At 49.3% G+C, this 9,842-nt stretch overlaps 8 protein-coding genes across 8 annotated transcripts; 3 read left to right on the top strand and 5 right to left on the bottom strand.

Moving 5' to 3' along the window:
• Positions 1 to 2: 2 nt before the first annotated feature.
• Positions 3 to 1,251, top strand: BT62DRAFT_934828 (uncharacterized protein). Its single transcript, XM_043186796.1, has 4 exons — positions 3 to 392; positions 446 to 655; positions 709 to 845; positions 902 to 1,251. Exons 1-3 carry the CDS (start codon positions 23 to 25, stop codon positions 837 to 839), a joined length of 711 nt encoding a protein of 236 aa, XP_043037092.1. The 5' UTR covers positions 3 to 22; the 3' UTR covers positions 840 to 845; positions 902 to 1,251.
• Positions 1,060 to 1,558, bottom strand: BT62DRAFT_878046 (phosphatases II; the record flags this gene model as incomplete). Its single annotated transcript, XM_043182559.1, has 2 exons — positions 1,060 to 1,251; positions 1,307 to 1,558. Coding segments are annotated over 2 exons (444 nt in total), but the record flags the coding sequence as incomplete, so codon positions are not given.
• Positions 1,559 to 1,792: 234 nt separating this feature from the next.
• Positions 1,793 to 3,347, bottom strand: BT62DRAFT_934830 (endoglucanase V-like protein). Its single transcript, XM_043186797.1, has 9 exons — positions 3,324 to 3,347; positions 3,258 to 3,270; positions 2,696 to 3,210; positions 2,539 to 2,649; positions 2,435 to 2,493; positions 2,344 to 2,373; positions 2,238 to 2,293; positions 1,997 to 2,187; positions 1,793 to 1,943 (listed from the first exon to the last, which is right to left on the bottom strand). The coding sequence occupies exons 3-9, from the start codon at positions 2,877 to 2,879 to the stop codon at positions 1,927 to 1,929; spliced, it is 648 nt and encodes a 215-aa protein (XP_043037094.1). The 5' UTR covers positions 2,880 to 3,210; positions 3,258 to 3,270; positions 3,324 to 3,347; the 3' UTR covers positions 1,793 to 1,926.
• BT62DRAFT_1008953 (uncharacterized protein) lies at positions 3,129 to 3,849 on the bottom strand (the record flags this gene model as incomplete). The annotated part of the gene is made up of 5 exons (XM_043177500.1): positions 3,129 to 3,210; positions 3,258 to 3,270; positions 3,324 to 3,488; positions 3,541 to 3,651; positions 3,705 to 3,849. 5 exons carry the CDS (start codon positions 3,847 to 3,849, stop codon positions 3,129 to 3,131), a joined length of 516 nt encoding a protein of 171 aa, XP_043037095.1.
• Positions 3,850 to 3,927: 78 nt separating this feature from the next.
• Positions 3,928 to 6,832, top strand: BT62DRAFT_995877 (uncharacterized protein). Its single transcript, XM_043190550.1, has 5 exons — positions 3,928 to 4,127; positions 4,183 to 4,320; positions 4,377 to 4,632; positions 4,688 to 5,526; positions 5,577 to 6,832. Exons 1-5 carry the CDS (start codon positions 4,050 to 4,052, stop codon positions 6,606 to 6,608), a joined length of 2,343 nt encoding a protein of 780 aa, XP_043037096.1. The 5' UTR covers positions 3,928 to 4,049; the 3' UTR covers positions 6,609 to 6,832.
• On the bottom strand, positions 6,683 to 8,308 carry BT62DRAFT_934834 (Pkinase-domain-containing protein). The gene is made up of 8 exons (XM_043186798.1): positions 8,226 to 8,308; positions 8,129 to 8,178; positions 7,945 to 8,078; positions 7,720 to 7,899; positions 7,547 to 7,665; positions 7,313 to 7,499; positions 7,114 to 7,263; positions 6,683 to 7,062 (listed from the first exon to the last, which is right to left on the bottom strand). Exons 1-8 carry the CDS (start codon positions 8,267 to 8,269, stop codon positions 6,802 to 6,804), a joined length of 1,125 nt encoding a protein of 374 aa, XP_043037097.1. The 5' UTR covers positions 8,270 to 8,308; the 3' UTR covers positions 6,683 to 6,801.
• Positions 8,309 to 8,342: 34 nt separating this feature from the next.
• BT62DRAFT_1008956 (uncharacterized protein) lies at positions 8,343 to 8,759 on the top strand (the record flags this gene model as incomplete). The annotated part of the gene is made up of 1 exon (XM_043177501.1): positions 8,343 to 8,759. One exon carries the CDS (start codon positions 8,343 to 8,345, stop codon positions 8,757 to 8,759), a length of 417 nt encoding a protein of 138 aa, XP_043037098.1.
• Positions 8,760 to 9,157: 398 nt separating this feature from the next.
• On the bottom strand, positions 9,158 to 9,832 carry BT62DRAFT_1078338 (uncharacterized protein; the record flags this gene model as incomplete). The annotated part of the gene is made up of 4 exons (XM_043179380.1): positions 9,674 to 9,832; positions 9,535 to 9,620; positions 9,366 to 9,451; positions 9,158 to 9,312 (listed from the first exon to the last, which is right to left on the bottom strand). Exons 1-4 carry the CDS (start codon positions 9,800 to 9,802, stop codon positions 9,158 to 9,160), a joined length of 456 nt encoding a protein of 151 aa, XP_043037099.1. The 5' UTR covers positions 9,803 to 9,832.
• Positions 9,833 to 9,842: the final 10 nt, after the last annotated feature.

Here is a 9,842-nt window from a genome sequence, read left to right on the forward strand (position 1 = left end):
TACTACTTTTGATACCACGACCATGTCGGCCAAGGTCACTGGCGACGATGCGTCGTCCATGTCCTTTATTCTTCTCGCGCCCTTGACCGAGCTCCAAACATTATCGCAGGCCTTATTTGTTTCACTTTCACCTGTCACGAAACCACCACCGCCACCACCACCACCAGTTTCTGCCTTTCTTTCGTGCGACCAGGCCTTGGCCTCTGCTGTGAACATAGCACATTCACATCAGATCAGACAACGGAAGATTGAAGCATTGAAGAACGAGATCCTTGAGCTCGATGCTCGATGGCGAGAAATATGCATGGATCTCGAGAGGGAGAAGCGCGAGTTGGAGGCCATGCTTGAGGAAGGTGAAGAGCGAGTGCAGGCCATTGAAAATGCAAAGGAAGGCGCGTCATTTTCTTTTCACTGAGGCACCAGCGATGCTGACTTGGTTAATTAGGGTCTATTCCCTATCCTCAGCTGCTGGCTTATGCACAAAGCTTAAGCGCGTTTACTTCTGCCCCTCCCAACATGCCAGATTTGAGCCTGCCTGGCCAGCCTCCTCCGCCATTGTTCTTTCCACCTTTTCCAAATGAAGAAAAGATGCGTCGGGGTCGGCTTAACGCAGAGGCACCACTTGGATTGCCCGGAGAAACGCACTCTATTGGAGGTATATTATTCCGAATCTGTAGTCTATTTCGCATCTCAAATGTTTTGATCCAGCACCAACCGTGTCACCGAAAGGCCCCGACGCGAACCAGATGGGCCCTGGGGCGAACCCATACAGGCAAGATCTCCGTGCTCCTCAACCACAGTTCTTTGACCTGGACCTCGACTTAAATCCTGATTTGTGAATAAAACTATGCCCGTAATTTGGTGAGAATCATGAGTGTCCATGGCGTGAGCTGTCTCTTACTGAACATATTGATAGGTCACCAGGGGTATTCAGGAATGTCACTTGTCCACCTCCTTTACTTCGACAAGTCCTGCCTCCTTGCCTTTTAGCCACCGTATCCTTTCGGCAACCTTATCACTGATTTTCAGCTTCTTTATCTTTCTTGCAAACGTGTTTTTGCGACGAGACTGTGATACATTCGCATAGCGCTTGGCATATACCTCGAGCTGCCGTGCGAAACCTATGTTGGGTTGCACAATACCACGCTTCGATTTGACGAATTTCACTGCTTCCTTCGCCGACATGCCAGTCGAAGTCAGATATGCGCACACTACAGTTGCACTGCGGCTGACTCCCTGAAAGCAGTGGACCTACAACACCGTAAATAATGAGGAGCTTGTAATGTATAATTGAGGATATGCATACCAAGACTTTATTGCTTGGTTCCTCTAGGGCCAGGCGAAGGAACTCGATCGTTCGCTCCAGGTGAGGCAAGATATCAACGTCTGGCCTATCCGTTATTCGAATCCTCAGCTTGTTCGTTTCTGAGATGCATCTGGGGATATGGGGATCCTGCTCGAGGACGGACACAACATGAGTGATGCCCAGGTTGACGAGTTCTTTCTCGTCGCGAGCTGTATAATAATCTGAGAGAAATATGTTTGATGTGATGAGGCTAGCCTTCCTGACTTTCAAGCCAGGATAGCTGTTCACAGCGAGGTTAGCTGCTCCAGATGCAGTTTTCCACCTGGGGAAAGGAAATGCTAGCATGACAGTACGAAACAAGCTTGAGATCAGGGAATCCTGTACGCGTGCTACTAACCGGATATTTGACCAAATCAGGAGTCCTTCTTCCTCGTAGGTACTTAGAAGTGCCTTAAAACCTTTGCAAAATCTCACGACGGACTGATAGAACATCGAAAAATGAATCCAGTGTTGTTCTATGTATCAAAAAGACTAAGAAGATACTAGTCTCCAGGACCACGCGAAAGCCACTAAAGCTCCTCTCGTACTTGTACATCTTTGCTGATGCAGATCCATCCAATTTAGCTGGGGGCAGTACCTTCAAAGGGTACATCAAATGCATGAAAGAAAAGTGGCAATGATCACACGTACCTACGTTACCGCATCCAACCGCCGGCCAGAAATCAGCTGTTTCACCATCCAGGCAACCAGTATCCCACAGCTTGCTTCCGTCACTTCCACTCCACTCATCGCAGGAAACCTCGGTAAAATTCCCAGAAAGAGCAGTATGACCGGAGGGGAAGAATGCATCGGAGGCCCCGTCGTCGGCGCAGATATCGAAACTAAAGACGAATAAATACAAGGCGAACGCTGGACCCATGGAAAGACTCACTGGTAAGGCAAACCGTGAGAGTTGTATGGATCACTGGTGGTTTGGCCACACCATTCCTGAATTTGCATCATCGATAGCGCGTTGGGGCAGCAAGGAGAGCAAATACCGTATCAGTGTATGGACAGAGGTTGGTAACCTAAAGGGTCGTTGTGCCACTTAGAATTGCTAAGTATGTCAAGAAGTTTCAATGATCTGACCTTCACAACAATGCTGTAGAAAGGTCCGGTGTAACCAGAGCTGGAGGTATCGGCGGTCGCTGTAAAAAGTCAAAAAAGGTATGAACAATGAGTGTCTTCCTTACCGGTCACGGTGAAACAGCGCCCGCACGCATCGCCTGCGCCATCGCCGCTTGCAGCACCATAAGCAAGTTGATTCATAGCGGCAGAATATCCGGTCACAGATTCGCCGCAAGCTGCTGGATGTTTATACACAACTAAACAAGCATGGAAGAAGCAGACCTGGGGAGCTGCATCCAGAGTAGGTAGTGAAAGAGGCAAGGCCAGATGCCTCTTGGATATAACCACCTTCAGCTCGACGATCGAGCGCTGACGCACCGACAGCGAGAGCAGGAATTACTAGAGAAATGAGTCGAAAAGTAAGCGCCATTGGAGAGTTACAACTAATTCCCATGTAGTAGGCCATTTTTAAAGGATTCGTCGTTGCTGCGCGAGGACTCCGTTGTCACTGGTTGTCGACCAGAGGCCGACAATGAACCGCTCTTACTTCAACATTTTTCGAGGTTATTCCGATTTGAATTAGATGCGTATAAGCGAGTCGAGAGGCGCCACTACAACTGTTCTACGCTACCATTAGAAACATTCCATCGCCTCGAAGGATGTTAGTAAGGTGACCATGCGACGAAGCGAGACAAAGCCACACACTGCTTGCTATTTACTTTGACGTGGTGTCTTCTGTCGTCACTCCATACTTTGCAGTGTCGGTGCCGTGGTAAGGGTGATTGACCAGGTTAAACCTGTATGCGGTGAGTTACCCAGCAATACCGTGGCAACGTCAACTTACATGGGGATAGCAGCTAAAATAGGATTTGGGTAAGGCGAAAAGACAGAATAAAAGTCCAGAACGCACAGAATTTGAACTGTGACCAAACGGAGTTCTGGTGGGCAGCATTTTGGACCCATTGAGGCTGAGGCGATTCCCCGTACAATGACTTTCCTTCCTTCGCGCGTTGAGACAGTTCCTGCAAATCCAGCTCTTCCTCTCGTTTATTCTCGGACATTCCAAAGAAGCGAACTGAATGAACGCTGAGCATAGCAGATAATCTTTAATGCGACATGCTACTCACGACTGGACCGCTGGTATGCAAGCAAGAATCCACCGAACAGACCAAGAATACCAGCTCCCCGCATGCCAAATCTCAGCTGTTTCTGCGTCATTGAGGAAGGGTCTGCCATCTCTGGAAGATCATGAACACCTTTGAAGCCGCTGAACGAAGTAAATGGCCCATACCCCAAGCGAAAAAGGCAGCGGGAAAAGTGGCAGTAACAGCGGCCCAGGCGCCAAAGTCGGAGGGTCGCATGTATCTCACAACCCGATAGGCATGAGGGTCTGTGTCAATGACGGGATACGCTGTCTCTACGACCTTCTCCGGCATCGTAACGTTTACGGAGAAGAGCGTGATGGTTATGCGTGACGTTTTCGTTTGTGAGCACGTGATTTTCCGGCCCTAAAGCTGTCTTGTCTTTGTGCCACTGCCGACACATCGCAGCCTTGTTTTTTTTGGGTGTTGTACTTTTCCACCTTATATCACCTCAACCATCCGGTTAGAGGCTCAGTACTACCCCAGATATCAACATGAGTGCCATTCGAACCACACCTTCTCGCAGTCATCGGGGATCCTCTCCTTATGTTCGACCTGAGCCCAAAAAATCGGTCTGCCACAATCCTCCTATTTGTTGATGACTCTCACTTACCTGAAAATTCTCAGCTGTGGTCGTTGTCGGGAATTCTCCACTATCTCAATCCTTTGCGGTCAAGGGATGATATGGAAACGGATGAACTGCCGTCACCGCCAGTGGCTGACCCTTCTGTTTCGCCTCAACCGCCACCGAATGCAGGGCAAGTAGTGAGTTTTCCCAGTACTAGGTATTTATGTGTCAATCCAACCGTTCTCTTGTGTAGGCGACGCAGCCCTCGAACACGAATAGTGACGATGCCTCGGGCGCGTCAGCCCCCCCTCCTCCCGTCCACCCCCCAGTCCTCCCCCAAACTATCCCTGCCCCACCGTCAAATGTTTCTTTCGCAACCATGCCACCACTCGACTCCACCGAGGCGACTCTGGAGAGTGTCGCCGCCTACCTTCATGATCGACGCAACCAAACTCTCCCATCGGCGGACGCAGATAATTTAATCAGTAAACTCATGGAGGCTGTTGCTTGTGGGTCATTTTTCCGGTGTTTTACTACTTCTATTCAACGTTAATTTTATTGCAGACCGGGAACGGCAACCCTTCCGCTTTACGGCCAGCCCGTCGCCACTCCGTGGCACCTCGCCAGCCTTAGCTGCGAACTCTGAGGCCTCTGGCTCTCCGTCCAAGATGCTTACCAAGAATCCCAACGGGGCTTATAGGTGGGAAGGAGGCGGCAGCGCCAAGGTTCGTTCTCGGGATCGATATCGATCCCCAGCCTTTGGCCCGTCGCGTGCGACTCCAGACCGCTTGATTTTGAACCATTCTCTGTCGGCTTCTATCACGGACAACTCGAAAGCAGATACCAAGAGACGGCGCGTGAGTAATGGCACTAGGAGATCCTTCGCCGCTACTCTCCAGAAAACGCCGTCCCCTTCGATGGTGCCACGACCCCTCTATAGAACAAAATCTGTATCGATTATTTCCCGAGACTCTGATGATTCCACTTCGTCCACCAGCATCCCTGCGACAAATGGAAGTCCGTCGAAACTTAATGGACTACCCGCTTCCACCTCAACCCCTCGATTCCGCTCTACTTTCGCCCCTCCCAAGCCTACGACACCTACGATTCCGTCCCCTCTGCGTCAAGCTTGGGGCCAAAGTTCATCTGGTTCACCCGAGTCACCACCGCAAACACAGAAGCAGTCCAGTGCGGCAAATTTTATGGCAGGACTCATCAAAGATAATACGCCTACCAAAAAACCAGATATCAGCAATCCTTATCAAACGCCGGGCTCTGCTAGAGCAAGACCGAAACGACCAAGAGTAATGGAGAAAGCTACCACCCCAAAGAAGCAAGCTGTAGAAGAGAAGAAGGAGAAGGTTTATTCCCCCCAAGCAATTATTGAAGCCACTGTACCTAAGGTTCGCCTTCATCACAAAACACCTTCTTCCCTACTCATTTCTTTATTCAGGGTAGCAAACGATCCCGTCCGCCTACCTCCGCCGTGGTCGCTGAGCCTGTCCCTGCACCTAAATCATACCGAGTCACCGTCGAGGACGTTGAAGATGAGGATGAGGATGAAAACCAGCGAATCTCCAAGAAGATGAAGCCCACTGTCAATGATCATGCCACCATTTCCATCTCTTCCAAGGATGCTGAAATGTTAAAGCCTGAAACTAAGGTGAATGGAGTCAACGGATCCAATGCACCCGCGCCTCTCCTTTTTAGTTCTGCTCGCATTGGGAGGTCCTCGAATGTTCCTAAAGAACCTTCAAAGTTGAGGTTCAGTTACCAGCCCGAAACACCAGGTTCTCCTCCCCCTGCCCCAGTGCTTGCTGCTGCCGTTCTTCCTAGCGCAAACACCAAGCCAGTTCATACGTTCCCCTTCCCAACGGCAATACCTGCACCAACCTTCTCCTTCCCGACAACCCCTTCTGCGTCCTCCTCATCGACGGTGACCCCCACGTTCGGTGTTCCTGACCCAAAGGCAGCCGCTCTGGCACTCTCACCATCGTCGTTGCCTTCTTTTAGCTTTGCATCCTCCTCACCGAAGCCATTGTCGTCTGAATCATGGGATGCTGAAGCGCGTGGCAGGGCGAAGGCTGCCTCTACCTTTGAGCTGCCTGCCTTTCTCTTCCCGCTGGCCGGTCCGTCGAAGTCACCGGCTACGACCCCTGCAGTTGCCGCCCCGGCCCCCACAGCTCCACCTAAATCCTTTGACTGGAGTCGTGCTGGAATCGAACCACCTTCAAAGGCGGCAGCCGGAGAATGGACCTGTGGTACTTGTTCACTCACCAATACGGATCCTGACGCGGAGAAATGTTACATTTGTGGCGAACGCCGGGAAAAGCCCAAACCTGCTCTTCCTGCGGCGACATTTGATTGGGCAACTGCGGAAATGAAACCACCAGCTGCCGCTGCGAATCAATGGAAGTGTTCTGCTTGTATGTTGACGCAGGGAGGAACCGACAAATGTGCAATCTGCGAGACTCCTCGCGCCTGATAAAATTATTTTCTTGATCTCGAATCTCCGTTTCTACTGTCCACTTTCCCTCATTTCTTGCAATCATCGTCACGTTGTCGCATCCAGTTTCCCTTTTATCACAGTTGTATATCTTACACAATCGTAGCTACAGTAGTTACAAAAGAATGAACAGGAGTGTTGGGCGGACAGTTTTGCTTTTTTCCACTTGTGACTATGAGCCTGGTATTGGCTGTGTGAAATCTAAGCGTCGAGCAATGGATCTACTCTTGGAGTCGTCGTAAGGAGAATTGAGTTTACGTTTGGGTCTTGCTTTTATTGGACCACCCTTGCCTCCGGCAACAGTGGACTCCATGTCAACGTTGGCATCAACCTCTTCTAGCGGCTGGGCAGTGGCTAATTGTGTGGCACACTTCGGTAACTTGGAAGGATATGAGGGATGCGGTTGAGCAAAGAAGTACTGGTGGTGTAGAGCCTGTCATGAAGTCAGTATCTCTAATAGCCATGACAGGGAGCTGTCGCTGACGTCTTTTGCACTGATACGTCTCCGCGGTTCGTATATGAGACATTTACTCAACAAGTTCAGCGCATCGGGACTTGCTGCAGTAAACAAGTCGCGGAGTGGTGTCTTTGGGAATTGACCAACGGTGATATAGTCTGGCAACTTTGTATGACCCTGTCGACAGTATGAGACGAGGATACAGTGGTTCCTTTCCGACACTTACTGGCCAGTCTTGTTCCGTGGGCGTGCCTAGTGCGCGAAATATAGTTTTGAGCTGATCCATATCACTCTCGCCGGCAAGATAGGGTGTTCGCAGCATTAGTTCGGCGAATATACAACCGACAGACCAGATGTCCACTGCGGTACCGTAATACCGACAGCCGAATAAAAGTTCTGGAGGTCGGTACCACCTAGAAGCATGTTAGAACATACCAGACTGTAATGGTGTGAACAGTACCGCGTGATGACCTGACATGTCATTTTGTAGCCAGGATCAGCAAAGTCTCTGGCTAGACCGAAATCAGCGATTTTCAGTTGACCGTCAGATGCAATGAGTAGATTGTTGGGTTTGAGATCCTAATGAGATGCGTGTAAGGCGACGTAGAGTGATAAGTAGAACTGAGTGATCACACGATGCAAGACAAAATTTCTGTGGCAGAATTCGAGTCCCCGAAAAGTCATAGCCATCCAACTCTTGATGTCTGCAGGAAGAAAGACGAGGGACCGATCCTTTATTATCATTTCCAGGTCTGAATCAAGAAACTCTAGGACGAGATTCAAATTCGTCTTGGACGAGAATACATCCAATAGCTGGGACGTATCAGACAGCAAAAAATACAAAAAAAGTTGACTTACCTCGATGACATTCTGGTGTTTTAGCTCTCGCAAATATTTGACCTCCCGAACCGCAGACATATCAAGACCATCTTTGAACTGGCCGACCTTGATTTTCTTTATGGCAACTTTACGTCCAGTCGAGGCTTCTCTCCCTGAAAGAATGATTGGTACGAATGTATGAAAGGGAGAGAGCGAAGTATACCCCTGTAGACTACGGCATATGTTCCCTCACCGACCTTCTGGTCCTTAACCCTGAAGAAAAGAATGAGCAAACTGCTTTCGAAGGCTTGGCTACTTACCATCGCTTTTGGCGCTCTACATTGGCGCGCTCGACTGCATCCATGGTAAGGAAGGGAAAGAATAATAACTAATAACGTCAGCAGCAAGTCGTGTAAGCCCCTATTTTACTCCTTGCCATGGATCCCTCACCGACCGTGCCCTCAAACGCTCCTTTATTGGACGTCCTCCTGCCTCTCCTGCCTCTCTTTTCTCAGTATCTCGCCTTGCTATCAGGTGCTATAACGACGAGTATTCGAGCAGTACAATGGGCACTCAGCAAAGCCTCGTATCCCGTCATTCTTCTCTCCCCATTTCCTGTATTCATCTATGTCTTTGCGCCGCTCATCGTATTCACACAAGTGGCCCTGGACATCGTGGTCTTCACTCCGGCGCGGACCATCCTATCCCTTCTTGAACTCGTCTACCCTCTTTATGTCCTCATGGGCATCGCTTGCATAACGGGATTATTAGTTGGTGGAATTGGCAGACTGTTGACATTGCGGATACTGGTTTGGGGTATTGCTTTACCCGTAGAGAGAAGTAAGGCAGGATAAACACTTGACAGATCGTTGGGTACGTCTGGTGATTGTTTCACTCCTGAGATTGAAAGCATATTGATTCTTCTTGGACCAGCTATATGTATTGTCAAAAATCTTTCATTACCATGCATTCTCTCGACGTTGTAAGTGGTAACGTTGTCAAGGCCTTTGGTGTCGTTCGCCTCAACGACAGGCTTCACTTTCGTGTCTTCACTGTTACCTGATGCTTGCTATTGATATGTTGCACTCGGGTCTAAAATGGTTTTATCAAGGAGTTGCATCACTTGCCATTACGAAAGGGATATCGACGTGTGAATCAAAAAGGCACGAGGTGGCGAAGCAAATAATTCGTCGATGCCAACAGCTACTACCTACACTCCCATCATTCTATTATGCTTCCGGTGGTAGGACAATCAAGCGAACAGACCCTTGACAGTGCATTTGCTGACGAACAGTGCATTTGCTGACGAACAGTGTACCGCGATGGAAATTGTCTCTATATCCAAAGAAATATTCATCAGTAGGCCCGTTGGGAAGCATTTCGCGACGGGGGAAAAGTTGATATTCTCTGCACAAAGTCTCAAACGATGGCAAGTCACACTCTTTCTCTTTATTGCCTACTCATATTCCCACGCAGATTGAAGCTATCACGGACATGATTCGTTCTGTCCTCGCTATGTGGCTCTCTAATATTAGACTCGACATTGCTGAGAAGTTGAACCAACAGGCACGTCGAAAATACATGAATTGCGCTGAGGATATTCTCAATACCGTGATGCTTTGAACGAACCGAAAGGCAGTGATCTCCCTCTTTTTCACGAAACTCCAGTACGGATATTTGTCCATGATCATCACGACGAACTCCAGCCCGCCTGGCTATTCAACGTATATCTTTTTATCTTGACAGTAGCTGCCGAAGGAGACATAACTGTATCGTCCTCCTTCTTGTCTACAATTGCGATATCACTGAGGCGTCCTGTAGTTTCAGATCCCTTGTTCTCAGGGCTGTAGGCTTTGACCGATGGCTCTATCTCATGGCCGCTCGCTCCGAAGAGCATGACGATGAATAAAGCATGCTCAAGACCAATGTATTGACGC

The sequence above is a fragment of the Guyanagaster necrorhizus genome (assembly GCF_019112545.1).
Source record: "Guyanagaster necrorhizus MCA 3950 unplaced genomic scaffold BT62scaffold_22, whole genome shotgun sequence".
Classification (NCBI taxonomy): Eukaryota; Fungi; Basidiomycota; class Agaricomycetes; order Agaricales; family Physalacriaceae; genus Guyanagaster; species Guyanagaster necrorhizus.

What these genes read in the sequence shown, in the direction of transcription:
- BT62DRAFT_934828 (XM_043186796.1), top strand. Translation starts at nt 23, where the DNA reads ATGTCGGCCAAGGTCACTGGCGACGATGCGTCGTCCATGTCCTTTATT. An exon ending in CATTGAAAATGCAAAGGAAG is followed by an intron (nt 393 to 445) that starts GCGCGTCATTTT and finishes TTGGTTAATTAG; the next exon opens with GGTCTATTCCCTATCCTCAG. An exon ending in AGAAACGCACTCTATTGGAG is followed by an intron (nt 656 to 708) that starts GTATATTATTCC and finishes GTTTTGATCCAG; the next exon opens with CACCAACCGTGTCACCGAAA.
- BT62DRAFT_934830 (XM_043186797.1), bottom strand. Translation starts at nt 2,879, where the DNA reads ATGGCCTACTACATGGGAATTAGTTGTAACTCTCCAATGGCGCTTACT. An exon ending in CTCTGGATGCAGCTCCCCAG is followed by an intron (nt 2,650 to 2,695) that starts GTCTGCTTCTTC and finishes AACATCCAGCAG; the next exon opens with CTTGCGGCGAATCTGTGACC. An exon ending in GCGCTGTTTCACCGTGACCG is followed by an intron (nt 2,494 to 2,538) that starts GTAAGGAAGACA and finishes GACTTTTTACAG; the next exon opens with CGACCGCCGATACCTCCAGC.
- BT62DRAFT_995877 (XM_043190550.1), top strand. Translation starts at nt 4,050, where the DNA reads ATGAGTGCCATTCGAACCACACCTTCTCGCAGTCATCGGGGATCCTCT. An exon ending in CACCGAATGCAGGGCAAGTA is followed by an intron (nt 4,321 to 4,376) that starts GTGAGTTTTCCC and finishes TCTCTTGTGTAG; the next exon opens with GCGACGCAGCCCTCGAACAC. An exon ending in TTGAAGCCACTGTACCTAAG is followed by an intron (nt 5,527 to 5,576) that starts GTTCGCCTTCAT and finishes TTCTTTATTCAG; the next exon opens with GGTAGCAAACGATCCCGTCC.
- BT62DRAFT_934834 (XM_043186798.1), bottom strand. Translation starts at nt 8,269, where the DNA reads ATGGATGCAGTCGAGCGCGCCAATGTAGAGCGCCAAAAGCGATG. An exon ending in ATATGCCGTAGTCTACAGGG is followed by an intron (nt 8,079 to 8,128) that starts GTATACTTCGCT and finishes TCATTCTTTCAG; the next exon opens with GGAGAGAAGCCTCGACTGGA. An exon ending in GACGTATCAGTGCAAAAGAC is followed by an intron (nt 7,063 to 7,113) that starts GTCAGCGACAGC and finishes ACTTCATGACAG; the next exon opens with GCTCTACACCACCAGTACTT.